This window comes from Sabethes cyaneus, chromosome 1 (assembly GCF_943734655.1).
Source record: "Sabethes cyaneus chromosome 1, idSabCyanKW18_F2, whole genome shotgun sequence".
NCBI classification, from domain to species: Eukaryota; Metazoa; Arthropoda; class Insecta; order Diptera; family Culicidae; genus Sabethes; species Sabethes cyaneus.
Window position 1 is genome coordinate 61,867,208 of NC_071353.1, and position 26,357 is coordinate 61,893,564.

The 26,357-nt window shown below is 39.5% G+C and overlaps 1 protein-coding gene across 2 annotated transcripts; it reads left to right on the forward strand.

Annotated features, from left to right (window-relative positions):
* Positions 1-364: 364 nt before the first annotated feature.
* Positions 365-22,259, forward strand: LOC128734997 (uncharacterized). Of its 2 annotated transcripts, none has more exons than XM_053829447.1 (9): positions 365-1,082; positions 1,195-1,464; positions 11,745-11,864; positions 11,927-13,088; positions 14,166-15,515; positions 15,903-17,101; positions 17,168-18,636; positions 19,141-20,729; positions 22,063-22,259. In XM_053829447.1, exons 1-9 carry the CDS (start codon positions 903-905, stop codon positions 22,107-22,109), a joined length of 7,386 nt encoding a protein of 2,461 aa, XP_053685422.1. In that variant the 5' UTR covers positions 365-902; the 3' UTR covers positions 22,110-22,259. The 2 variants fall into 2 exon arrangements, with proteins under 2 accessions (XP_053685422.1, XP_053685430.1); XM_053829455.1 differs by having other exon boundaries at positions 22,066-22,259.
* The last annotated feature ends 4,098 nt before the right edge of the window (positions 22,260-26,357 follow it).

Genomic DNA, 26,357 nt, shown 5'->3' on the forward strand with positions numbered 1-26,357 from the left:
TTTGTGACAAACAAAAACAAAGTTGTAAGTAAAAAACTTATAGGTAGCAGATTGTAGGTAGCATTTTTTGAAATTTTTCTAAATTTGGTATGCTTTGTGATTTTTGTACGTGGTTTTTAATAATTATTGCCGATATGATCAATCGTATTTCGGTTGAAACTGCAGTGCTGTGCTGATACTGTTACTGATACCTGACAACAGTTTGTTTATAAAAAAATATAGTGAGAGTACTAGAGAGTGCTGGGTATATGTGAAAAATAATGAATGACAGCAGTGACAGGGACGCTGTTTTCGAAGTGATGGAAATGGAATAGAGCCATTTTCTCTCTCGCGTGTCGTGATTGTGTGGCGTACAAACATGAGTTTGCGATGGCTCGCGAAAAATATCCTGGACTGCGGAAAAAGTGATCAAATATCAGTGAATTTAGCATAATATATAAACTATAGTGCATTGATTATTATTATTCGCAAAGCCGTGGACTTTAATCAGTAATAAAAGTGTATAAAGCAGTTGAAAGTAAAGATTCTTCGAGTTCAAGATATTGAACGCCTATCTGCTCAATTTTTTTTAGGCTGTCGTATCATATCCAGTCTACAATACATTCACAGCAGTAAAGAAACGAAGGCTGCTCTTGATACTGCTGCTTGTCCTCATTGTCCTTTCTGGTGCCGTAGTGAATGGACTGTTTTTATTCTTTATACGTTACGATACAAGTAGGAGAGTTCTTTGGAAGAAGGATCCATTGGGCGTTGCAGATCTACTTGTTAGTGGTAGTTTTCACTTGCAGACGTTCTAAACTGTGTTTCCGTGTGTGTTTCTACTTCGATATCTGTCGCGTACCACGAATCTACACCTATCTGCTGCAATATAGTGCGAAGTTTTGAACGATCAAGACTGCAAAATGGATACTGCTCTGTGTAGTGATGAAAACGTAGTTGTGCATGACCGATTCGATGAAAAAAGCTGCCGATTATGTTGTTCGGAGGAACGAAGTGACCTCAGGTTGATCTTTCCGGCAGACGTTTCATGTAATTCCAACAAATTTCTCCTCGAAAAGATCTTTGAATGCACCGCAGTACAGGTAAGTCAAGACGCCATCGAAAATATCGATCCAATTTCAAGCGGATGTACGAACAAGAAAAAAGTCAATCCAATACACATTCCTCTCTTATCTTCTTGTTACACACATGCAGATCACCAACGAGGGGGACGATCAGAACGCCCTAATTTGCAGGGATTGCGTTGACAAAATAGATGACTTCTATACGTATAGACAACAATGCCAAGAGAACGATGACCGCATTCGGAAGCGTGCCCATCGGACATCCCAAATCCGTGTTAAACAGGAAAAAGATCTCCAGCTGGAGATTACTATCAACGAGTCAATTCCATCCTGTGAAGATGAATTCCTGCAGGAAGAATCTTCACAACCTCGGCTTTCTTCCTACTCGACAGCGAACGAGGTGAGTTACGGCGCAAGTCCGTTTTTCATGCACTGTTCACTGCCAACAGCGACGGCAGCTTTGTAGAAACGAGAAACAAGCTGCCGTGCTGCTGGTGTGTGCTATACTCCGAACTTCAGCTTATAAGTGGGCTGAGACCGTGCTACGAAGAGATGAGTGTTGGTTTCCAAAGAATGTTCGTATATCTATACTTGGCTTCCATAACATAAGCAAAACGAAGATGAAACTTTTTCTCTGCTCGACTGCATTTCTTTTACTTCTTCGTTTATTTGTCCGTATTGTATTCTTTATAGTCACGTCGAAAGCAGAGAGAACGTTGATGAATCGAATACTTTTGGAACTTTCAATACTCATCAATGATGCAAATAGCAACAGTATTTTGTGGAAAATCATTCAGTTGGTAGAAGAGTGCCGATAAAAACCGTTTTGCAATTGAAATTTTCCTAAAGACAGGTTTTTGAAAACAGTCTAGGTACCTGCCTATTTTAGGTAACTTGAGTGAACGAATTATCCACTGTACCTAAGGCCTAATTTGGCAGGCCTTTTTTGTGCGTATACTGTATAATAATGGTAGCATATTCTGATTTAAAGACATAAATTCCTCATAAAGACCAGTTTTCATTTAAAATTTTAGATGGATTCGATAGTAAAATGTAATTATACAATGTTCTTTCCTATGTTGCTTATAAATGTAAGGCTAGTGGTTAAAAAAACGTTCATTCAAATATTAAAGTACACATACTTTACAGTGCTGCACTTTGACTAAAAAAATTAATTAAAATTTTGTAAATGAATTTGTTACATATACAATATTAAAAATTTACTTATATTGAATTCCTAATATATATGTAACAAATTCATTTACAAAATTTCAAAATACAAAACACAAAAATACAAATTTGAATTTGAACATTTTGATATTTAATTTTCCTCGAAGAGGAATCTCTATCATAAAGTATTTTGGATATAGCTATCAGGCTGTTCACATTCAAGAGCACGTTACCTCCATCAAAGTTTACATGTAAGAGGATGCTGTTTCCCAGCTTGAAAATGTAATGTTTACAGATTCATTTAATTTTTATCTCTTCTTTTTTGTCAAATCGTGCTTCAAAAACCATCCGACAAAGAATCATACATCCATTTTTTCACTTTGTTTATTAAAGTACATAGTTGAAAGTTGGGTACGAATCTTTTGGATGCATTATCTCGATGTAGTAATTGAGACTTAGGGGATTGTCAACGGTTTAGAAATACCCACCATTTTTTGACGTTATTTTTAAAATAGCAACGCCAAGTTACTCGTCGTATGGTACGCTTGGTACGTTTTGATATGAAATGTCTTCGAAAAAAATACCCAAAAGAGTTTTTTGTTTGTTTTGGGATTGATTTTTTGCATATCAAATAGAATAGAATAGGTCAGTAAAATGTATATAAACTTAGTTTTGGACTTCTGGTTTTGTGAGCACTGTATTAGAAAATAAATTATTTAATACTAACGGGTTTACTAACCTGTCATAGCCATTCGATGTCAAAGTGACTTTACTTTACTCTGGGGCCCCTCATCACCCTTCCTTCATGCTGAATTCTATATTATCCCGATATGGCCTATTGGCAGTGCAAAAATGACTCTTATAGTAAAATGGACTGGTTTAGCCACGCCAGGGATGGCTATAATTGGGGACTGCGCGCTGCCATGTGGAACGAGGTGGGTAAAGTAGAGAAAAGCTTAAGAACTTGACCCTTCTTTATCGACAGACTTCACAGCCGGTTATAAGAGTGCAGGACAATTACGTAAAGTAGTAAAGTAGTAAAGTAAACTAGTAACTAGTAAAGCGATCCTACTGACTGTAGCAGCCAAGCTCAGCCGAGATTTGAGCATACGACGATTGGCCGGTTAGGCCGCCATCGTACCCCAAAGTTAACTGGGCGGTATGGCTTTAAGGTATTTTCCATTAATAAATGATTGTAATGCATGCGGTTTGTTTTTTACGCTGCTGTTTTTACGTGAATTTCGGAATTTGCGCGATTTTCGGAATTTACACGGATGTGCTCAAACGTCTATTTTTACCCGTAGGTTTGGAATTCACAAGGTTTTTCACGCGAATTTCGGAATTTACGTGGTTTTGATTTACACGATTTTCGGAATTGACGCGATTTTGATTTACGCGGAACGTATTCTTCGCGGAAAAAGCGGCCTTGCTTGTATTTTATTTTTCTTTTATATTTTTATCTTTTTCTTGACGGATTTTCAAAGTGTTGCATAGTCGGGAACATTGTTTTTGTTATTTACTGATTTTACTGTTTTGTCACTAGGTGATCCGACAAACTTCGTATTGCCACAAATTAAACTGTGTTGTACATAAATCGTGAATCTCGGATGACCTTTGTCACAATCTCGAGTTTTGCAAGTTTCTGGGGAGTTCATGGGTATTTATTATACAAATTTTCCTCACAGTAAAGTAGAAAACAACTTCCCCCATTGCTTAGCCTGATAAAATTAAGCGGATAGCATTTAAATATTCGCCATCATTACCAACCATTTCGCCGAATACCATTTTGCGGAACACCAATTCTCGGTTGACCATAATGCGGAATATAGAGTTTCGCGAAAAACCTTATGCGGGATGTACCATTTCACGAAAAATCTGCCCTCCGCTCAGTGGCCGGCGCTTCCGACGGCAGGTCGATGGCAACACTCGCGGCCTGTGGCTGTCTCACACTGAATTATCTAATGGTACTATTGATAGTTTTTGGTGGTTTTGTTATTGACTAATGTTTTATGAAAGAGTTTAAAAATTTTCGAGTTCTATTAGTTTTTGAGTTACACAAAAATTTCTGTTTTATTTGCATGAGAGTCCTTATCCCCCTACCACAGGGGTGAGAGGTCTCAAACCCTCATAAAAAAAATCCTGCCTCCAAAACCCACCACATGCCAAATTTAGATCCATTTGCTTGATTAGTTCTCTAGTTATGAGGATACTTGTATTTTATTTGTATAGGAGCCCCCCTCCCACTATTGAAAGGGGAGGAGATATAATTCCCCTCCTAAAGAGGGGAGGGGTCTCAATTCACCATAGAAAAAAATTGCCTATAAAAACACCCACATGCTAAATTTGAGTTATGAATTTCATTTGTATGGGAGCCCCCCCCCCCGCTTCTAAAAAGGTAAGGGGTCCTAATTCATCATAGAAAAAATTCATGCCTCCAAAACACCCACATACCAAACATGGTTAAATTTGATTAATTAGTTCTCGAGTTATGAGGAAATTTGTATTTCACTTGTATAGGAGCCGCCCCTCCTAAAGTGGGGAGAGGTCCTAATACACCAAAGAAAAAATTCTTGCCTCCAAAAACCACATGCCAAATTTGGTTCCATTTGCTTGATTAGTTCTCGAATTATGAGGAAATTTGTATTTCATTTGTAAGAAAGCCCCCCCCCCACTCTTAAAGGGGAGAGGGGTCATAATTCCCCTTCTAAAGAGGGGTCTCAATTCACCATAGAAAAAAATCTTGTCTTCTGAACTGAACCAATCGGCGTGAAAATTGCATATAGAGGTTTTTGGGGTCAGGGAAGTTTCTTATAATGGTTAGAGACCCCTCCCCCTACTAAGAGGGGAAGCTCCCATACAAATGAAATACAAATTTCCTCATAATTCGAGAACTAATCAATCAGTTGGAACCATATTTGGCATGTGGATGTTTTTGGAGGCGAGATATTATGAACTAGGATCCCTTACTTTTTTAGGAACGGGGGGAGGGGGGGGGGGAGAAGGGTCTCACACACAAATGAAATACAAATTTCCTCATAACTCCAGAACTAATCAAGCAAATGAAACCAAATTTAGCAGTAGGTGTTTTTGGAGGCAATTTATTTTCTATGATGAATTGAGACCCCTTCCCTCTGGGAGGGGAATTATGACCCCTCCTTCCTTCAATAGTGGCGGGGGGGGGCTCTTATACAAATGAAATACAAATATCCTCATAACTAGAGAACTAATCAAGCAAATGGAACCAAATTTGGCATGTGGGGAGTTTTGGAGGCAGGAATTTTTTATGATAGTTTGAGACCCCTCACCCCTGTGGTAGGGGGATAAGGACTCTCATACAAATAAAACAGAATTTTTTGCGTAACTCAAAAACTAATCGAACTCGAGAAATTTTAGACTCTTTCATAAAACATTCGTCTTATTGACAAGACCACCAAAAACTATCAATAGTAACATTAGATGATTCAGGGCGAGTGTTGCCGGTGACCTGCCATCGGAAGCGCCGGCCACTGCGGTGGCGATACTCTGGTAGCTCGTCACCTTGACTTAACTCTCACGCCTTTCGAATTTCCAAGTCAAGTTTCTTCGCAAGAACATTTACCAGCATCATTTCCCCCAGCCCGACCACTGGTAACTCCAGATTCTTTAGAGTGTCAACATATTTAGAACACGTATCAATCAGTTTTCGTAAGGCCAATACCACTATCCTTCGTCATTACCGGCATGTTGAATATGGCATCAATGTGCTTATCGATGATAACTCTTTTATCTTCATATCGCTCACGTAAAGTAGCCCAGGCTGCATCGTAATCACCGTTATTAATGATATCCTGGTATATTACGCCTGCTGCAGCACCTACTAACACATTTCTTAAGTGATACAGCTTAATAGCTGGAGACTCGGTTTGATATCGGGACATCACATTTGCGAACATATTCTTAAAGGCGTACCAGTTCTCGTAGTTGCCGTCGAAGGTGGGCAAGAGAGCCTTCAGAGGAGGAATCATTCTTTGGTTTTTCAGCGGTTGAATTGGTACCACTGGTACTAGCTCATTATTGGTTGTAGTTTCGATCAAACTGGTTATTTTTACGAAAATATTCGAATACAAAGCTTCAAATTCAATGAGTTTTAATTCCTCTGCATAACGTACCTCATCGCCTATATTCAAATTGAACATTTCATTCTGCAATTCCTTGTATTCACCGTATGCACTATCCGCAACCTTCATTTGCAACTGCAGGAAATGTTTGTTCTGTATTTCTTCTTGCTTCCGAATGGCATTCTGTACACGCCGTAGTTTTCGCTCTACGCTTTCCTTTTTCATATTCAAAAGAGTTTAAAACTCATTATCCATTTTTTCTTCGATTTTTTATCCTTTTTACGTTCAACTGCTCACTTATTGCCAAAGCGGCCGCTTCCGTATCACTAGGAATATCACCCCTTTTCTGTTCTTTGTTCTTCTTCACATCCGGTGTGCGTGGTGCAGTAGCTTTTTATTTTTTCTTCTTAAAATGGTGGCTGGGATCACGAGATTTTTCTTCTCAGATTGCCGTCTTAAATGGCCTTTTAACAAGAATCACTTTCACAACGAATTCACCACAAGGTGATCACATTAATGTTCGGTTACCGATTAACTACATCCGGTTCGGCGGGCCAAAAAATGTAGCTTCAAATTAGTGGACTGTAAACGTATGAAAATTTTCACAACGAAAGAAAACGCGTCCGATCACGTTCGTTTCTAGAACACACTTAAGTTAAGTGTCGTTAAGTGACTTAACGATTTTATTTCTCTAAAGGTTAATACATGCTAAAACTAATTACTCAAAGATAAAATGAAAACAATTTTTATACACGTTGAGCGGGATGACTACATTTACTGAAATAAAATCTTCACCACAGGGTGGACGTACAAAATCGGTCGTAAAAAAGAGAACATTAAATCAAATTTTGAACGTGAAAAAGGGGACGTATTTCGAATTTTGGACGTAAAAAGAAAAGACGTTACACTCAAGTCGCTTTTTACGCGAAAGATACGTCCCGCGTAAATCAAAACCGCGTAAATTCCGAAAACCACGCAAAAAAACCGCGTAAATTCCGAAAACCGCGCAAAAAACCAAAATTTCGCATTAAAAAAACTTTGTGGATTTCAACACTACACGAAAAAATAGACGTTTTGAGCGTATCCGCGCAAATTCCGAAAACCGCGTAAATTCCGAAAAGCGCGTAAATTCCGAAAACCGCGTAAAAATAGTCGCGTAAAAAGCGACTTCACTGTATTTCGAATTTTCTGAAATTAGCTGAAGTTATTTGACGACGACGTTAATTCAAATGTTGGACGTAAAACGAGAGGACGTTAATTCAAACTTCGGACGTAAAAAAAAATCGGTAATTCAAATTTTGGATGTACAAAAATGGACGTAAAAAGAAATTACATAAAATGAATGGACGTAAAAAGAAATTACGTAAAATGGACGTAAAAAGAGATTCGAGTGTATATAACATTTCATTATGTGGAAAACTGAATTTTTCTAGATCTGTGAATAAATACAGTCAACTTTTGTTCGTTGGGCTATCTTTAAGTGGGCTACGTTTTAACGGGAGAATTGGGCTATAACTCATTTAAGCAAGCTTCTTTTGTGACAGTGTATTTTTTCTTCCGTGGGGCTCTTGAATGAACTATTTCAATGCAGAAAATAATTTATTTAGGCTGTGAACCATTTCGCGAAATTTTTATCTTCTTAGTTAATATTTGACAGTTCGATGGTTATTTCTCCTCGAGTGGTTAAAATCAGTTCAGAATGCTAACCATTTCATATTGGACAGATTGATAGTTGTTTTACTCAATGAGGGCATATATAAGGTGAGGATGAAGATATGTTTCTGTAACAGCGATTTTATTTATTCAGTCCAGGTTGGAATTGGATGAATGTTTGGTGTTTATTTGCTGCTATTTAATAGATAAAATTTATCGCATCTCATTTCGGGTTCAATAAACAAATTTGTTATATGTTAAAAATTCAAGGAACATCAGGGAAACACATCGAAGCTCTTTCCTCACCTGTGGCATATTTCATTGGCTCTCAGAATAAACTATCGAACTGTCAAAAATAACCATGCTTCAGAGCAGGTGAAGATTTGAAGAAGGTGAAAAACCATCAAACTGTCAAATTTTTAACTAAAAGAGCTTTAGAAAATATTAAAATTAATTAAATGAAATACAGTTGCATCATATCGTTACCTGACCATTTTTAAGACCTCCCTCCCTTCCGTGTTTAGCATCACGGCGAAACAGTTAAAAATGATAATAGGTATATGTTAACATTTTCGGGTGAAATTCTACTTTTTACTTGTTAAACAATATAGAAATAAATTTCAACAACGAAAACATAGTTTCGCTTCGATTCCGTGTTTAATAATGGTATAGGGGGAAGACCTGTATGGTCGGACAGGCCTCTATGCCCGGACACCGGCGATTTCTCAAAAACAAAAAATGATAAAAATATTTGGAAAGAATGGAACAATACCTACACGCTTAAAAAATTTGACCCACTTTCACGAAAAGTGGAACAGCTCAAAACATGCGTATATTTTACACACTATTTTGAGTAACTCTTACTCCTTTTATGAGTTCCACCGTGGAAGCTCATTAATGAGCAATATTTACTCAAAAATGAGTGCCATTTCACCCAAAACTGAGTAGTACTTACACAAATTACGAGTAAATTTAACTCAGTTATGAGGTCGACCTAAACTACTCAGAATTGAGAAATTGCCATTACTCATATTTTTGGGCTGTTCCACTTTTTGTCAAAGTGAGTCGGTTTTTACTCATTTTTGAGTTGAAAGTCACTCATTTCTGAGTTAATCTTATTCATTCGCGGGTTAAATTTTTTAAGCGTGTAGTGCTTTAGTGGTACTATTATGCTATTCTTTCCAAATAATTTTATCATTTCTTGTTTTTGAGTAATCGCTAGTGTCCGGGCATTGTTTTTGAGACCTGTCCGGTCATACAAGACTTCCCTCTATATTTTTAAATCTTTCTGCGACGCTTTCGACAAATACAATCGATGTATCGTATCCCTCGCTTTCGACATCTCAGCCCAATTTACGAAAGTCTTTCACTAAGTGGGCCAAGAGTTTAGTGCAATTAGCGAAAGTTGACTGTACTAGCGCAGTTATTTGCTACACCGCCCAGTTAGCTTCGGGGTACGATGCTGGCCTAACAAGCCAGTCGTCGTATGTTTGAATCTCGACTGGGAGGTGCTGCTATAGAGTCAGTAGGATCGTTGCACTAGCCCCGTAATTTTCCTGTATTCTAATAACCGGCTGCGAAGTCCCAGTTTATACCCATGGCTTTGCTTTTTTGCTTTGCTTTGCAGTTATTTGTTGAAGCATAACAGTTATTGAAATTCGGCAAAGCAGTTCTGTTTACGAATTCTTATCAATCGACATATGAATCAAATTAAAATATAATTCGGGGGGCTCAGTAGCCGCAAGGTTACCGAGTCTGCTTTGACAAGGGAATGGTCGTGGGTTCGAATCTTAATAGAATCAGGCCATTCGATGTCAATTCTCAGGCCCCTCATCACCCTTCCTTCATGCTGAGTTCTATAAGCTTATCGTTTACTCAATAATGATAAAGCAAAGAAATGCAGTACAGAATACAGCAGCAATACACCCGGGCAACATTACAATAGGTCAATAATGTTGTAGTCAAAGTGATAAGCCCAAAATTCTAATCACTGTTGACAACCAATACATATGGGAATTTAGAATCAGCTTCAATATTATCGAGGAATCCCAAACGATCCTTTGGTTGTGACGAAGAAAATGCGCTCGATTGTCATAAAATTGCTGGCTAACTCAAAAACCAGCACACAGAATTGCAAGATGTTAATGAGACGAATGTACTAAGGCAAATGAAAAGCATTTAGGGTGTTAAATGTAGAACAATGATACATTTCAACAGCAGTTAAAATATAGTTGATGGTGCAACCTCCCAGTTGGCCTAGAGGTATGATGCTGGACTAATAAGCCAGTCGTCGTTGTGCTCCAATCTCTACTGGGAGAGGCTATCCGAGTCAATAGGATCGTAGCAACTGGCTCTGCAATTATCCTGTACTCAGTTGGCAACAGTTGGCTGCGAAGTCTGTCGTATAAAAACAGAAGGTCAAGTTTCGATAACGGAATGTAGCACTTCAATTTACGTAGTCGTGCTAACGTAAGAACTAGAATGACTGGAATGAGGTTGGACTCGGCCCCGTAGATGGGTAACTACTTGCCCGAAACCGGTCGGCAAGAAGGTAATTTTTATACTTTGTAAGAACAAAAAGTAAAGTGTCCAAAGGTATTTAAGAGGAATGTAGCACCTAAGCTTTGCTTTGTGATGGTGCAACGATGTAGTTCTTAGAAAGTTTTCATTGTATATTGCATATCCTTAGACGAAGAGCGAAATAGGGTCCTATATCCTTGGCCTATTACAGCCTGGCTTCTGGTCTAAATGCCATTAGTTTATCTTCAGGGTCTGGAGTATCACTTAACCTTTGTAAGCAAAGACACTCTCAACGATGGTAAATATGTTATAAAAAAAGCGCTTTGAACGGGAGGTCCACGCCGTGGTCCACGCTTTCTTCCTTCCCATTAATTTCAAGGAGTTGAATAGAATTAGGTATTATTTCTGGTTCCACTTGATTTCTTGGAAGTTTCTCTGCGCTACACGCTGCGCAATTGGCCTGGCCGTTGACAAGAAAAATGATTGATTCAAGTAGTCGTAATTTTCCAGGATGCTTTCATGAATTTGTTGCAGTAGTTATGAGATTACATTAGATTATATTAATAGGACATCGGATGGTATTTTGGGCATACTCAGATGTTTTCGAGTTACCAATTTATTTCCACGTGCTTCGTGAAGAACCAATTTATCGCCACGAAACGAATGTGCAACCATAGTAGTGTATATTGGTAAGAATTAGTGATAATTAGGAAGCGGAGAATAGAGGGTAGGCCCAAAATAAAAACAGGCTGAAAAAGTAGTGCTGCAACCCTATATTGCATTATATTTTTTTCTTTAAATTCAAAACATAAACAAAGAGCAAAGTTGATGTTTGTTAACTTTTACACTACAGGATTGAATAAAAGTTTTATTCAAATAAAAAATTTGAACTATTTTTTAAAAAATATTTTACTAATGCTAAAGATTACAAGAAACCATCGAATTAATGGATATAACATGATTTGATCCTTCTTTAAATGGGCAGTGACCACAAATGATACAAAAGTGTTGCAAGTTATGGCGATGGCGGTAAAACCGTACACTATACTCAGTTGCCTAATACGTAATAGATTAATATTTCACTTCCCACTTCCGACTTTATCAGCGAGTTTATTCAAGACATTTTTGAAGAACGAAATGTATTAAAACTATGTATGTTTCACGGTATATTTATAACTATAGTAAGCAATATAATTTAATGTAAAAATAAAATTGTATTAACATATACTTTACATAACAGTTCCAACACAGTTCGGAAATTGAACCAGGTAAAGATGGCGAAGAGAGTTTACTTCAGCCAATGTCTTCATCCACACATCACACCATTTCATCATTAAATCATCTTGCGCTAACTGACGAGGTAAATAGTTTAACTTGTAGGTATATAGAAACATGTGTAATCATATTTTGTATTTTCAATAGATTACCATTAAACGTGAAACCATCGTAGATGATGATGACGTTTACTATAACAGCGACGGAGAAATTGCTGACCCTCAGAAGCATTCGGCACAAAATCAGACAGGAAATCAGTTGGAAGTCACTGCAGGTAGCAGCAATTGCACTAGTTCCAAAGCGCAGTATCGCATCGTAATGAATGCAAGTAACCGCGAACGATTGGTTTACCAGGGTTATCTATATTGTCGACATTTTACTCGTCGCGATGGTTCTATTCACTGGAGATGTAGACTGGGAGGTTGTCAGGCGGCAGTAAATTTACAGTCGGATGGCACCATTGCACACGCAAATACTCATGGCCATTGCCATCCACAAAATGGACTAGACGATGATATTGGTGGTTTAGAACCTTCCGCAGTGGACGACGAAAACGATATACCGATTGTTGACGACGAACCATCTTTCGAACATTTTGAGGAGGATGACACACAAGAAGATATTAACGATTCAGAACCTGTTGCCGTTAGTTCAGATAGTTTGCAGATTGTGCCCAACAAGAAAAAAGGGGAAACATTGGTTCATTTGGGATTCAAATACTGCAAACGGTATCTTAAAATGGATGGATCTACATTCTGGAAATGCCGTTCCAATAACAATAAATGTTCAGCTGGTGTGTACGTATATCCGGATTCTAGAGTCAAATATCATGGTATACATAACCACGAAAAAGTCGTAAATGAAGGACAAGAGGGAGATCATGATAATTCTATTGAGGGAGAAATGGAACAACCATACACCATTATAGAAGATGTCGAAGATGATGAGGAGCCAGAACAAAGTCCTGCTGATGATATGGCCGCACTGCTGACAAGTAGTGTCGAGGTAATGATGCCTGCTGATAAAAAACAAATTAAGAAAGACTATGAGATTACTACTAATGTCAAGGGAAGAGAATGTTTAATATATGAGGGTCATCAATATAGCAAAGACAGAGAACGGGTTGATGGAGCAGTTTTTTGGCGCTGTCGCCGGAACTATGATAAATGTCGAGCAATGGCCATTGTATACAACAATGGTAAAGTTGAGAAGTGTGGCGAACACCACCATGAAACTGATAAACGGTATCTCGAGCGACAGGAACAAGGAGCGGGTAGTCGGATGTACCGCATTACAAAGAACCAGAGAGGTAAATATGCTCTTATGTTATTACGAAGAGTAGAAAACTAGCAAATAAATTTTTACTGCCGTTTATGAAGACAGTAATTCCTACACACTTAAAAAAAGTGCCGAAGTCAGCAAAATTTTGCCGAGATTTGGACAGCCGAGCACTCGGTAAAATTTTTTATGATGCCAAACGTTAGTAAAGATCCGTAAACGTCGAATTGCAAAACTGAAATTTTTACCGAACGCTCGGCTGTCCAAATCTCGGCAAATTTTGCTGAGTTTTTTAAGTGTGTAGATCTATTAGCACAGAACAATCAATGCTATGAAAAAGTAGTAGCTCTTATGTATACTTCAGCACTTTTTACTGCATTTTCTTGTATTTTGATTGTTATTTTCCACTTATCGGTAAACAAACTGACCAAATAATTAAATGTTTAACAGAAAAGATTTGCATGTTTTAAAGTTTTTTTTTAACTATGTAATTGTTTTGTGAACAGTAAGTGTGGTTGCCAGGATTTAAAATTGAATGAATTACCACAGTTGCAATTACGCGGATTAAACTTGATTTTCAACACATACTTGAATGAATAGTGTGTAATATTATAGTGAGAAAAAAATAGTCAACTGTTGAGTAGATAAAAAAATGAAAAAAATACTCGCAGCTTGTAACCATAAAAACCATAAAATAGAAAGGAACAAAATCAAAAACAGCTGCAGTTTTTTTTTTGTTTAAAATTTGAGTCCGTGTGCTTTGCAGAAAATTAACTTCCTCATTATTCGATTTATCTGGTGATTTAAACGTGTCATTACAGAAGTCTATTGCCAGCTGGTGCGTCGGATTTGATGACCGAAGCATTTTTCGCTGTGCTTCAGCTGTTTACTAGTTATCGTGAAGTTTTAAGAAAATTGTTTTGACAATACCACGAATTTTGCTAATGCGTAAGATAGGCTTGTGAAATAAACAAAACTGTTTTAAAATCAGCTATACTTTTTCATATTGTCTTGGTCAGTGTAGATGTATTGCGATCAGCTTTGAGTTATATATATACTTCCGAATGTTCTTTGTTGTTAATGTAGTTCTATAATTTGTTTCTTGTAGGTAATGATGCCCTAGTATTCGATGGACATCGTTTTAGTAAAGAATGGTCACGAGTTAATGGATCCATTATTTGGCGATGCTCGTATAAAAGCGGCATATGTAAGATGAAGGTGGTATTGAACGCTGACGGATATGTTCATCATATGGGACCTGACCACGAACATGACCATGAAAAAACCGAGACACCGGTTACAGAAGAGTACGCTATTGAAGAAGACGTACAGATAGTTGAAGATTCCTTGATAACTCCGGCAAGAAATCAACAAAAAGCAGTTCCTAGTCAACCATCTCTATCATGTCCAAATTTTACACCTGAGCAGCAAGCCGCTGGAGGGTACCGTATTGTTAAAAATCGTAAAGGATTTGAAGCTTTAGTTCACGATGGCTTCCGTTATTGCAAAGTGCGAGTTAGACAGGATGGTTCAGTTAAATGGTTATGCAAGATGAATAAGAAAACTTGTCGCGCTGCTGTCGACTTGTTCCCTGACGGATCTGTTGTTAAGGCCAGTGAGTATGACCATAATCACGAACGACCTACAGACATGGACACAATCGAGGATGACGAGGAAGCTGAATCATCGACATTTGAAACCTTTTACCCGATTGATCCAGAAGTATTTGGAAATAGTCAATGGTATTATGTGAAAAATAGTAAGAATGGAATAAGCATGATTCATGCAGGCTATCGGTATACAAAGAAGTGTGACCGTGTTGATGGCACTTCTCTGTGGCGTTGTTCGGCGTCCCAGCGAGGTTGCAAGGCAGGAGTAATTCTGTTTCCAAATGACACGCTAGCTATGGTTGAAAATGCTGAGCACTCGCACAAACCGTATGAAAGTGTCAAACCATCAGAAAACGAGAGTGAAATGTTAGATACCAAAAAGCAGAAGACTGATTCAAATGAAGTCAACGAATCGGATAGGACAGCGGATGAAAATGATATTGCCATGCATTCATTGTTGCAAACCGTTCTCGGTGGAGAGGAAGTTCCATGGATGGGAGGAGAAACAGAAAATGAGCCGACCAACGAATCAGTGTGGTTCAACAGTGCCGCGGATCGACCATACCCACGACCAAGTGGACCACCAAACTTTAGGATCATCAAAAATCGTCGTAATACGGACAGTTTAGTACATCGGGGTTACCGTTACTGCAAGATTCGTGATCGACAAGATGGGTCGATTCTTTGGGCTTGCCAAATGAACAAAAAAACTTGTAAAGCTTCAGTTAATCTAACAACTGATGGTCACGTGGAAGTCATCAACGGCAAGCACAATCATCAAAAAACTGACGTTGACGATACCGATGAACGACAAAGAGAAAATGTGGTGGACTCAGCTTCAGATGTTGGTAAGTTAAATTATGATTTTGATTACTATTTGTAACTGTTGAATGTATTTCTATTAATGTCAGTTTTAATATGAAAGGGGACTCCATAACCGCAAGGTTACCGAGTCTCTTTGTCAAGCGAACAGATCGTGGATTCAAATATTGGCAGAATAGTCAGACCATTCGTTGTCAAAGTGACTTTAGCATGGGTTTACTCTCTGGCCAGTCTATCCTTCCTTAATGCTAAATCCTATATTTCCGCCTCTTGACAGCAAAAGGCTTCTTTATAATTAAATGTAATGGTTAGAGGAACGCAAATACAAACAAAACCAATTTCCAAACAATTTCATCGATCATTCAAAATTTAAAAACCTGCTAATTATACCTTTTTATTTTTGTCAATTCCAGAAGTAACCGTTGAGGAACCAGCTAAACCACAACCAGTAACGAAACCATCCCGACATCCCGACTACTACTATAGTGTAAACAAAAGCAATCGAGAATGCTTGATTCATAAAGGCTACCGTTTCTGCAAACGTAGCGATCGTCCAGATGGCTCAACGGTATGGCGCTGTTCCATGGGTGGCAACACATGCATGGTTGTAGTAACGGTAGCTGCCGATGGTACTCCGGAACAAAATTCGATAATACATAATCACCGGCCACTGGAAGAATTGCCCCCAGCAATTGAAAGAGCTGCTAAGCCTCCATCACATCTTTCAGCGACGGAGGAATCAAATCAAAATTCAACATTTAATAGACATGGTGACAGCCTTGAGTGGAGAGGATTTCATTACCGCAAAATTAAGGAACTTCCAGATAAGAGCATCATCTGGATTTGTCAAGTCGACAGCTGCCGTGTGGCTGTGAAAATGCTTCCGAACAATCATCTCAAAATGCTGAGCGAATCCGAACATAATCACACGGCACCAGGTACATTGCCATCAAATTCTACTGGAAACACATCCGGCAAATCAGGCTCTACTCTGGCTGGAAAGACACGCAGCTATCGGTTATTCAAGAATAGCAAAGGTCAAATGACACTTGTATACCATGGTTATCGGTATTCTATTCGTAATCGTAACCAAGATGGTAGCTCTTCTTGGAAATGCCGTGCCAATGCTACTTGTCGCGTTGTAATTCATCTTATGCCCGATGATCGCATCGTACCAGAAAAAGGCAATTCGGAGCATAATCACGAACCCAATATGGAAACAAATAAAAAAACGGATGCAGTGGCTCAAACCAGAGTTAATCCACTATATGACTACTTGAACATAATTCCAGGTGGAAGCACACAACCAACACAATTACAGGAACCAGAAATGGAAACAAACACATTGCAATCTGCACAACACACTTCTTCAGATTCAACTAGCTATGCACGAAACGTAATTGAGCACAAGGGATACTATTACAGATTAGTAGTGCGGAAGAAGAATGGTCGCGAATATTGGCGTTGCGTGCACTTTAAAAACCGTGCCTGTCGTGCCGCCCTGTTTTGTCGAGATAATGGAACAGTCGTCACATCCAGCAACGGAAAGGAGCATTCGCATAGCGGCGGAGCGAATGGTAAACCATTACCTTCGATGGCCGGTTCCTTCCAAGTAAGTTTGAAACAATGGTTATCCTCAGAATCAATCTCATTATAATACCTATACTTTTATGTTTAGAACAAACCGTCGATTTCATCTGGATTACTGCAAGGGAGAACAGCGGCTCAACCGTCTCCGCCTCAAGAGGTATCGCTAGTACGTGGAGATGAAGAACGCTACATTGACCATGGTGATTATGTCATTGCAAAGAACCGTAAAGATCAAAACACACTCATTTTTAAGGATCGGCGCTACTATCTATCCTACAATCGAAGTGATGGGTCAGCAGTTTGGCGCTGTGCCCATCGTAAACGGTATAAGTGTTATGCGTATGTACGGTTACGCCCAGATGGACGATTACTCAGTACTGGCGAACATGAGCATTCTCATGCAATAAATAACTCAGGACAGGCTACAGTTACCACATCCGTGGTTCCTGAAGCAAAGGAAACCAGGAACTATAAAATCGTGAAAAATCGTGTTGGAAACGATATTCTGATTCATGACAATCACAGGTTCCGTCTCAACTATCAAAGAAACGATGGAACTACACATTGGAGATGTATCTGGGCGAGAAGCAACCACTGCTCTGCCGGTGTTTATTTACTAATAAACGGTGTTTTGAAGAATGCAGCTAATGAGGCACAAATTATTCACAATCATCCACCGCCAAGTCAGGTGAAAAGAACCACAGTTACAAAGGATGATACACAAACAAATTCAGAAGACCAAAATCACTCTCAAAGCCATTCGACTAATTCAAATGGTGATCAAAATCGGACTATTCCTGAAACCGATGGTATAACAGATTACAAATTTATTGAAGAAGGTTCGAATAAAATTCTTATATGCCGAGGATACCGCTACTGGTACACGTGGATACGCAAAGATGGGAGCATTTACTATAGATGTGCTGAGGTTAAAAGGCTTCAATGTCCCATGGGTACACTATTACTATCCAATGGAAAACTTGTGCGGGCGAATGACCACTGCCATAATCATGCCCCCAGTCAAGATGAAGCAGAGGAAGAATTTCTTGGATTCCCGGTAGATACACAATCTTCAGTAGTAGTCCAAGAAGATGACCCATTAGAGCAACATCCTCCTCTTCCAATACCTTCTGATGGAGACGATGATTATAAAATAGTAAAAACATCACGCGGTGAATCGCTGATTTACCGTGGATATCGTTATTGGGCGAAAAATCGACTGGCAAACGGAATCATTTCACTATGTTGCACTCGAAAAAAGATGAAAAAATGTCCTGCAATGTTACGGCTTCTCACCAATGGTCGCATAATAGATCCTGTAGGAGTCGGTCATACACATTCGCCAAATTGTGATGGCAGCGGCATGCCTGAGCTTTCTGTATCGTCAACTCTAGTACAGGCATCACCTATGCAACCGATTAAACTTTCAACCCCAAAAGAACAAGTTAAATCGAAGATGTCTTCGCAAGTAACGCCCAAGCTTCCAGCATTATCATTCAACGAAGAATCCGAGGATGAGGCCGAGCAGGGTGATGAATCGCTTATTGGATCAAGAAGGCAAGTATTTTAGGTCAATCTAAAGGAACTAGACGAAAAAAAAACATTTTTCGCTTTTCTCAAAAGGTAGATTTAAAAATTATTACTATTATTATTGCACATAACTTATAGTTAGCGTTCTTACGACACCAAAACATAAATGTATCGACGCAGTGATGCCCAACGCTGGGTAATTACTTACTCCAAACCAGTTGTTAAAGATAATTGTTTTAATGTTGTAAGAACGCTACGTGTTATGTTGTATGTTGCATGATAATAGTGTCGATATTTCTTAAGTTAGTTCATAACCGTAGAAAATCTTGGTATTGGTATTGATTTATTAAAGGGTAGTTTTAAATATTGATGTTCATATACCACTTCGTAGTAAAAGCTTGAAAGTTATGCTCAATGATAAATTGAGAACCAAATGCCGGTCATGTTCAAACTTTGAATGCTGTTGCGAAAATATGTTATATATTTGTGCCATGTTATATGTTATCGATAATTCTTTATATTTTCTTATAGATATATCTTTATGAAAAGCTCATCTCAACGGAATTTCATCGTATTTGAAGGCTTTGTGTACGACTTTGAGCATAAGCAACATGATGGTTGCGTGTTTTATCGATGTAAGACTAACGAAGCTTGTCCAGCTTCTTTAATGCTACTTACAAACGGTCGTGTAATGAACTTGGATGATTCTTTGCATATGCACGAGAAACCTGATCTTTCTAATCTACGAGAGGTGGGACGAGGTTCTAAGGAATTCAAAATTGTGCAGAACAAAAATGGAAGTAACATTTTAGTGCATCGTGGTCATAGATATACTACTCCTCGAGCAAAAACCGATGGAGCTGGTATTTGGTACTGTCACACTTACGTGCCATCGATTAATCGTCGTTGTTATGTTCCCATTGAACTGCTTCCAAATGGTCGAGTTGCGCCAGTGAGCGAAAAACAGCATCACCATTCAGCACCGTTCAAAACCAAACAGGAAATGTCAGCCTCTCAATCTACTGACGCGAAGAACACCAGTGTCATCATAAAAACTGAAAACGTAGATTCTGACAGTAAAAGTGATAATCGTATGCTTCTACTAGGAGGACATCGATACACCTATGCCCACGAAAGAGACGATGGAGCTGTGCTTTGGAAGTGCGCAAAAAGCTCATGCAACGCTTCTATGTATCGTCTTACAGATGGCCAAGTAGTGAAAGGGCCTGATCACAATCATGACAAATTAGGAACTTCAGACTCCCCTAGAGGTCACAAACGTAAACATGCTGAACTTGAAACCAAACCAAAAACATCTAGTCCAATTGTCTCCGGGGGTGATTCTAATACTGGATCGCCAGTAAAAGCTGATCCACATGGAAAACATCCTTACATAGGTCAATCAATCACACACGACGGTTACAGGTATACTTTCTATTTAACAAGAAAAGACGGCTCCGAACACTGGAGATGTTGTCGTCGAGTCCCATTGAAATGCCGGGGAGGTATTTTTAAACAAACTGACGGCACTCTAATTCCAACAAATGATGAGGGCCACTCCCATCCACCTGGAGAACATGATTCCGATGAAACGGGATTGAAACTATATACACTCCCAGAAGATGTATCACAGGATTCAATTGACTCTCAGGAACCCGAAGAAGCTACGGATTCTGTTTCTTATCTGGAAGATGAAGGTTCCTATGATTATGAATTGGTTGACGTTAAAGGTAAAAAAAGAGGGTTTTATTTGATTCATAAGGGAGCAATGTTCGTGGCCGGTCACACGAGAAGAGATCGTGCACGGTATTATCGTTGTCGGACGGTTGGTTGCAAAGTAGCGATGTTATTGCATAGGAATGGACTACTCGTTCGGACTAATGAGCACACACACGACTGTCAGAATGCTGTAAAAACTGACGATGCCGACAAGACTGATGCTGATGATCATGACGAGGAGCAGATTGAATCTACCAACAGTAAAAAGCAGCGGATCGCGGAGGAAATTGAAGAAGACGAAGAAGATGATGATGATGATAACGATAACGAGAACATGGGAGAGTTACCTGAAGTAGCTCCGCAAAAAGTGATCGAAGATGACCATGTCACGAACGGCAGTGGTAAGTTGAAGTATAAACTAAACTGTTTAAAGTAGACTTTGAAAGCGAAACAACGAAAAGCTGGTACTGGTTCGTATTTCATTATACTGGATACCAAGTTAAATTTTTAAAAGCTATTACCGTGCAAGCACCATATTCAAAACATTGCCTAATTCCGAACAGTTGCAAATGTTTCATAAATATTGACAAAATTCTAGCTATTTAAACAATTCAATCACTACATCTGATGATTTTCTTTTTATTAAAATGGTTCAAATAGCTAAAGTGTTGTCAATATTTAAGAAAAATTTGCAACTGTTCAGAATTAGGCACTGTTTTGAATATTGTTGTTGGTATGGATCGCCTAGCTGAAATTCTTTCGAAAAAATTATCGCACCACAGCAACCCATTTCAACCAACTACTTCAAAATATTTCCGTTACCACCGTCTCTGAACGTCAACCAAGTTAGCAGCACCATCTTCTACGCCGATATACGGGACCACCAAACTTAGCTAACAGTATGCCCTTTAGGTCCAGTTTAATCATTCGACTTGAATCTGCCGTTCTAACGGACCAGAAAGAATAATGAAAGTACTGGTGAGATCGTTTTAAAACTAATTTTTTTTAAGTTGTTTTATGCAACTACATGGACGCAATAAGTAAATTTATTTACTTTATTATTGCTTCCTTTTGTTGTTTAACAAATTAATTGGTATATTCTATCATGTCTTTGGTAGCGTTATGGTTGGTATATTTGATCTATTTTGGAGAGCAAAATAAGGCGCTACACCCATCCGGAATATCACTTAACCATTATTAGCAGAGATACTCGCTATGAAAACAAAGTTAAAATTACTCAGAGATGGTTGGTACGAGACGTCCCGGTTTCTTCATCACCTTGTTGATTTAGAAATGCATCTCTGTATGAATAAATTATTCACACAAGATTCAATTCGTATAATCGTCTTAGCGGCAATACTTCACAATTGGCCTGACCGATTAAACATTTGCGATATATCATTGATATTTTGCAAATGTTAACACTGACGAAAATAATTTGAAGTATTTCTATGATTAGAAATAATTAAAATTATTTCCAGGAATCCTTAATTGTGGCTGTGATGGTATTAATAAGATAAGATAAGATAAGATGAATGGTAAAAAATCAGTTTGTATTGGGGATTAAAGTTACAGTAATAAAATTTTTTGAATTTGACACGCTATAGTTTGACCAACGTTGAGCAACATTATTTTTCGCATTTACAGTACAGCTTATGTTTGGTATTTCAAAATCTAATCAAGCCAGCGTACCATTTAGTGAAAGTTGAATATCTAATTTTTTCTTTTTATTAGCAGATGATGTCGTGGTTGAAGTTAAGGAGGAACCTGTTGATACATGATAGGCTCATCCGTACCAAGGTAGTAACGCATTTCAATAGTTATATGTACGTAGAACTGCTGTTGTTCTTATTTAATAGGTAAGTATTTATCCAATACCTTCTTGTATTTAAATTATATGCAAAGTCGATGTATTTCATGTATTCGAAGCAACAGCAATAGTGTAAAGAAAAAGTGAAAAAAAAAGATTTCGCAAAATACTTGAATGATTTATTTTTTATGAACCTATTTGAAGAATACAATAAAGATTTCGTCTCTATAGATTGAAGTAATGTAATATTGACGACTCCTGAACTCAAGATATCGCTGTCGCTGCAAGCACAGATTTTCTTCCAGAACCATACAATGAGCTACGCATGGTAGTTTGCTCCATACATACCCTGTTCCTAATCAATTATTTATCCACCGCCTTGAAAGTCTTATCTCAAAAATCGACAATGCTCGGTGTCACCCAAGAATATTTCGGAAAATTGAAAAACTTTTTAATATAACTGAAAGGCAAGCTATTAACTTGCCATCATTTAACCCTTAAATGCGCACGCTGAAAAAATTCATTTATAAAGAAAACTTGCTTATCTAAAGGCGGTGAACATAATTTACTCTGGGGATGTTTTTCACTATGTTGTTTTAAAGCAACATTGCGCATTTAAGGGTTAACCATATTGGCTTCAAATTGTACGCAGATGACAGTCTTACCGTTGTCGTTGGACATAGTAGAAGGTTCGCATATACACATCAAAGGACGATACTACTATACAGACTATGCAGAGACTATAGATTGTAGAGGCGACAAGGCACTCAAAAACCGCCAAATTTTGAATCAATGCGGGGAGTACCATTGTTATAGCTTAGATTACTAAAGGAACTAGATATGCCAGTCTTTGATTCTCTCAGGTATAACATAGCATAGCATAGTTTGACCGCCCGTGTGTTGCCCGCGATTGATTAAGATCAGCTGGAAATGCACAAAGAACCCTCAAATGATGCCCGGGAGTAGCATTCCATTTTCAGTGTGAGTCTTTGATTTTCTCAGGTATGACTAAAAAGTGTGCCATCAGCACTATTTACTCAATGAGGTTTAAAAAGGTGTGGAAGAAGAAGACATTTGGTGGTATCTTCTCAGGTGTCTGATAGTACCGTATCTTCTAAGGTACTCAGCAGATTTCCCTATTCGTAAAAAAAAGATGGTTGCGATCACTAACATTTATAATCAGTAGTAATTCCCTTAGGATGAGAGATGGCGTTAGTAATATCATCCTTTGCTGTGTATATACCTCCTTCAATGCCCAGTCTTGAGTTTTGGAGTCTTCGACCTTTGGTCTTGGAGACCAAAAATACTCTATCTAGAAGACTGGCAACTTTGCTGAAAGTCGAGAGACAGTAACAGAACTAATACGTATACTAGTGTGTGTCTATTAAGATATGGATGTACACAAACACGTATGCAATGCATTGCCACGCCCGCACACCCACATCTTTTCCCACCAATACATGTACAGGCAGTTTAAACTTTTGTTGGGAGGGGTGCGCTGTTACTTATGTTACTTGTCATTTGTATAGGCGCGAGCAAGAGATGCCAGTCTTCTTGATGGAATGTTGGTTAGACGTATGAGGGCCCTCGCTGAAGCTGTTTGCAATAGAATATTTATCAATAATAATAAATTCCAAACACCAGAGCAAGGTTAGTTAAGAGAGGTTTTCTGATGTTCAAATTTGTTTATCACCCCCGCTGAATTACCCTTGACGATCATCGAAATTTTCAAAGCGAAAACTGTTGAATGTGTATAAACAACGTCGATGGTTGCTAACCACACGCTCCGCGCACGTCTGTTCTACAAACTCTGAAAACTAGATCACCTATTTTAACTCACCTTGCACGTTAGTTACTTATTCAGCCGAGAGCCAGGGTGGTTCTTGCCGTATCAAGAATTCCTCTCCATTCTACTCGGTCCTGGGCTACTCGTCGCCAATTCGTTGCGCGTCTCGACACACGCAAGTCGGCTTCAACCTGGTCGTGCCATCGTGCACGTTGAGCCCCTCTATTCCTTGTGCCGGTAGGGTTCTTGAAGAGAACGGATTTCACTACACAGTCGTCTGGCATCCTTGCGAAGTGGCCGGCCCACCGTAGTCTCCCAACTTTCACCAGGTGTACGATGGGAATCTCTCCAAGCAGTGCCTGTAGCTCGTGATTCATACGTCTCCGCCACTCTCCGCTTTCCGTTTGCACTCCGCCAAAAATAGTCCGCAACACCTTTCATTCGAAAACGGCAAGTGCACGTATGTCTTCCGTAAGCAAAGTTACCGTTTTAAGTCCGTAGAGGACTACCGGTCTTATTAGCGTTTTGTACATCGTCAGCTTTGTGCGGCTTCGTATGCTCTTAGATCGAAACGTCTTGCGAAGGGAAAAGTAGGCTCGATTTCCAGCTTGAATGCGTCGTTGGATCTCCTTACTCGCATTATTGTCGGCGGTGACCAGAGATCCCAAATATACGAACTCATCAACCACTTCCAGTTCATCGTCAATAGTCACTGTCCGTGGGAGGCAAACGTTACTTTCTCGGGAGCCTCTTCCTACCATATATTTGGTTTTTGACGCATTAATTTGTAACCCTATCCTCCTAGCCTCCGTTTTTAGTCTGGCGTAGATTGCCTCCGCCGTCCCACGGTTTCTAGTAATGATGTCGAGGTTGTCTGCAAAGGCTAGGAGTTGGCTACTCTTGCTGAAGATCGTTCCTCTCGTTTCGATGCCCGCTCGCCGGATCACACCTTCAATAGCGATATTGAATAACATACAGGACAGTCCATCCCCTTGTCGCAACCCGCTGCGCGATTCGAAAGGACTTGAGTGTTCCCGAAACGCGCACGTGACACATCACTCGTTCCAGAGTAGCTTTGATCAGCCGCGTCAGTTTGTCCGGAAAGCCGCACTCGTGCATTATCTGCTATGGCTGTTCGCGTTCAACGGTATCATATGCCGCTTTGAAATCCACGAAAATATGATGCGTTGGCACGTTGTACTCTCGACATTTCTGAAGGATTTGTCGGAGAGTAAAAATTTGATCCGTAGTAGCACGGTCCCCCATAAAGCCCGCCTGATACTGCCCTCCGAATTCTCTTGCTATTGGGGATAGACGACGCAACAAAATCTGGGAGAGCACCTTGTAGGCGGCGTTGACCAGCGTAATACCGCGGTAGTTACAGCAGTCTAGCCGGTCGCCCTTTTTGTAGATGGGACAGACTACGCCTTCCATCCACTCCTCCGGTAGTTTCTCTTCTTCTCAGATACTTGAAATCAGCCAGTGAAGTGCCGTTGCTAGCGGTTCTTGGCCATTTTTGTAGAGTTCAGCCGGGAGTCGGTCCTTTCCGGCGGCTCTATTATTCTTCAGCAGACTGATTTCTCGCCGGATCTCTTCGAGATCGGGAGCCGGTACGCTGTTGTCATTTGTAGGTACTCCGAGATTAACTTCCATTGCGTCTCCTGCTGCTATATCGCCGTTGAGGTGCTCATCGAAGAACTGGTTCCACCTGTCGACCACCTCGCGCTCGTTTGTGATTAGATCCCCTCCCTCGTCCCTACACATGTCAGGTTTTGGTGTGTGGGGTTCGCGAGTTTGGTTCACCTTCTCGTAAAACTTGCGGGTGTCATTAGCCCGGAATAGTTGTTCTAGCTCCTCACGATCTGTCCTCCTTCTGGCGCTTTTTCCTCCTCAGGATCGTGGTCAACTCATTCCTCGCTCGTCGATACTTCTCGGCCAAATTCTCTTTCGTGGATATGCTCAGTTAGTTTTCCCAAGCTCTTTTTTCCTCTCTATCGCTTCTTGGCATTCCCCGTCAAACCAATCATTTCGTGCACTCGAGGTTTCCACACCTAGCACCGCGGTTGCGGCCTCGTTGACGGCCGAGCGTATCCTACTCCATCCGTTTTCGAGGTTCGAAGCATCTAGCTCCACAGAGGAAGGCAGAGCTTCATCCAGTACGCGCGCGTAGTTCTCAGCAGCTCGCGGGTTGTCTAGTTGCCGAATGTTTAGCCGAGGAGGGCGACTTTGTCGTAAGGTATAGCACCTTGCACCAGAGTAAAGTTTAATCCTATCACAAAGGTTCGATTTTCATTTCCTATTTCACGTGAAACTATTCATATCCCAGCTGTCAAGGACAAAGAATTTACAAGCTCAACATTTTTAAATACCTGGTTTGTTAGTTGTTTTATGTTCTTATTTTCAATAAAAGAAGTTATTTCTTAATCTAGTCAC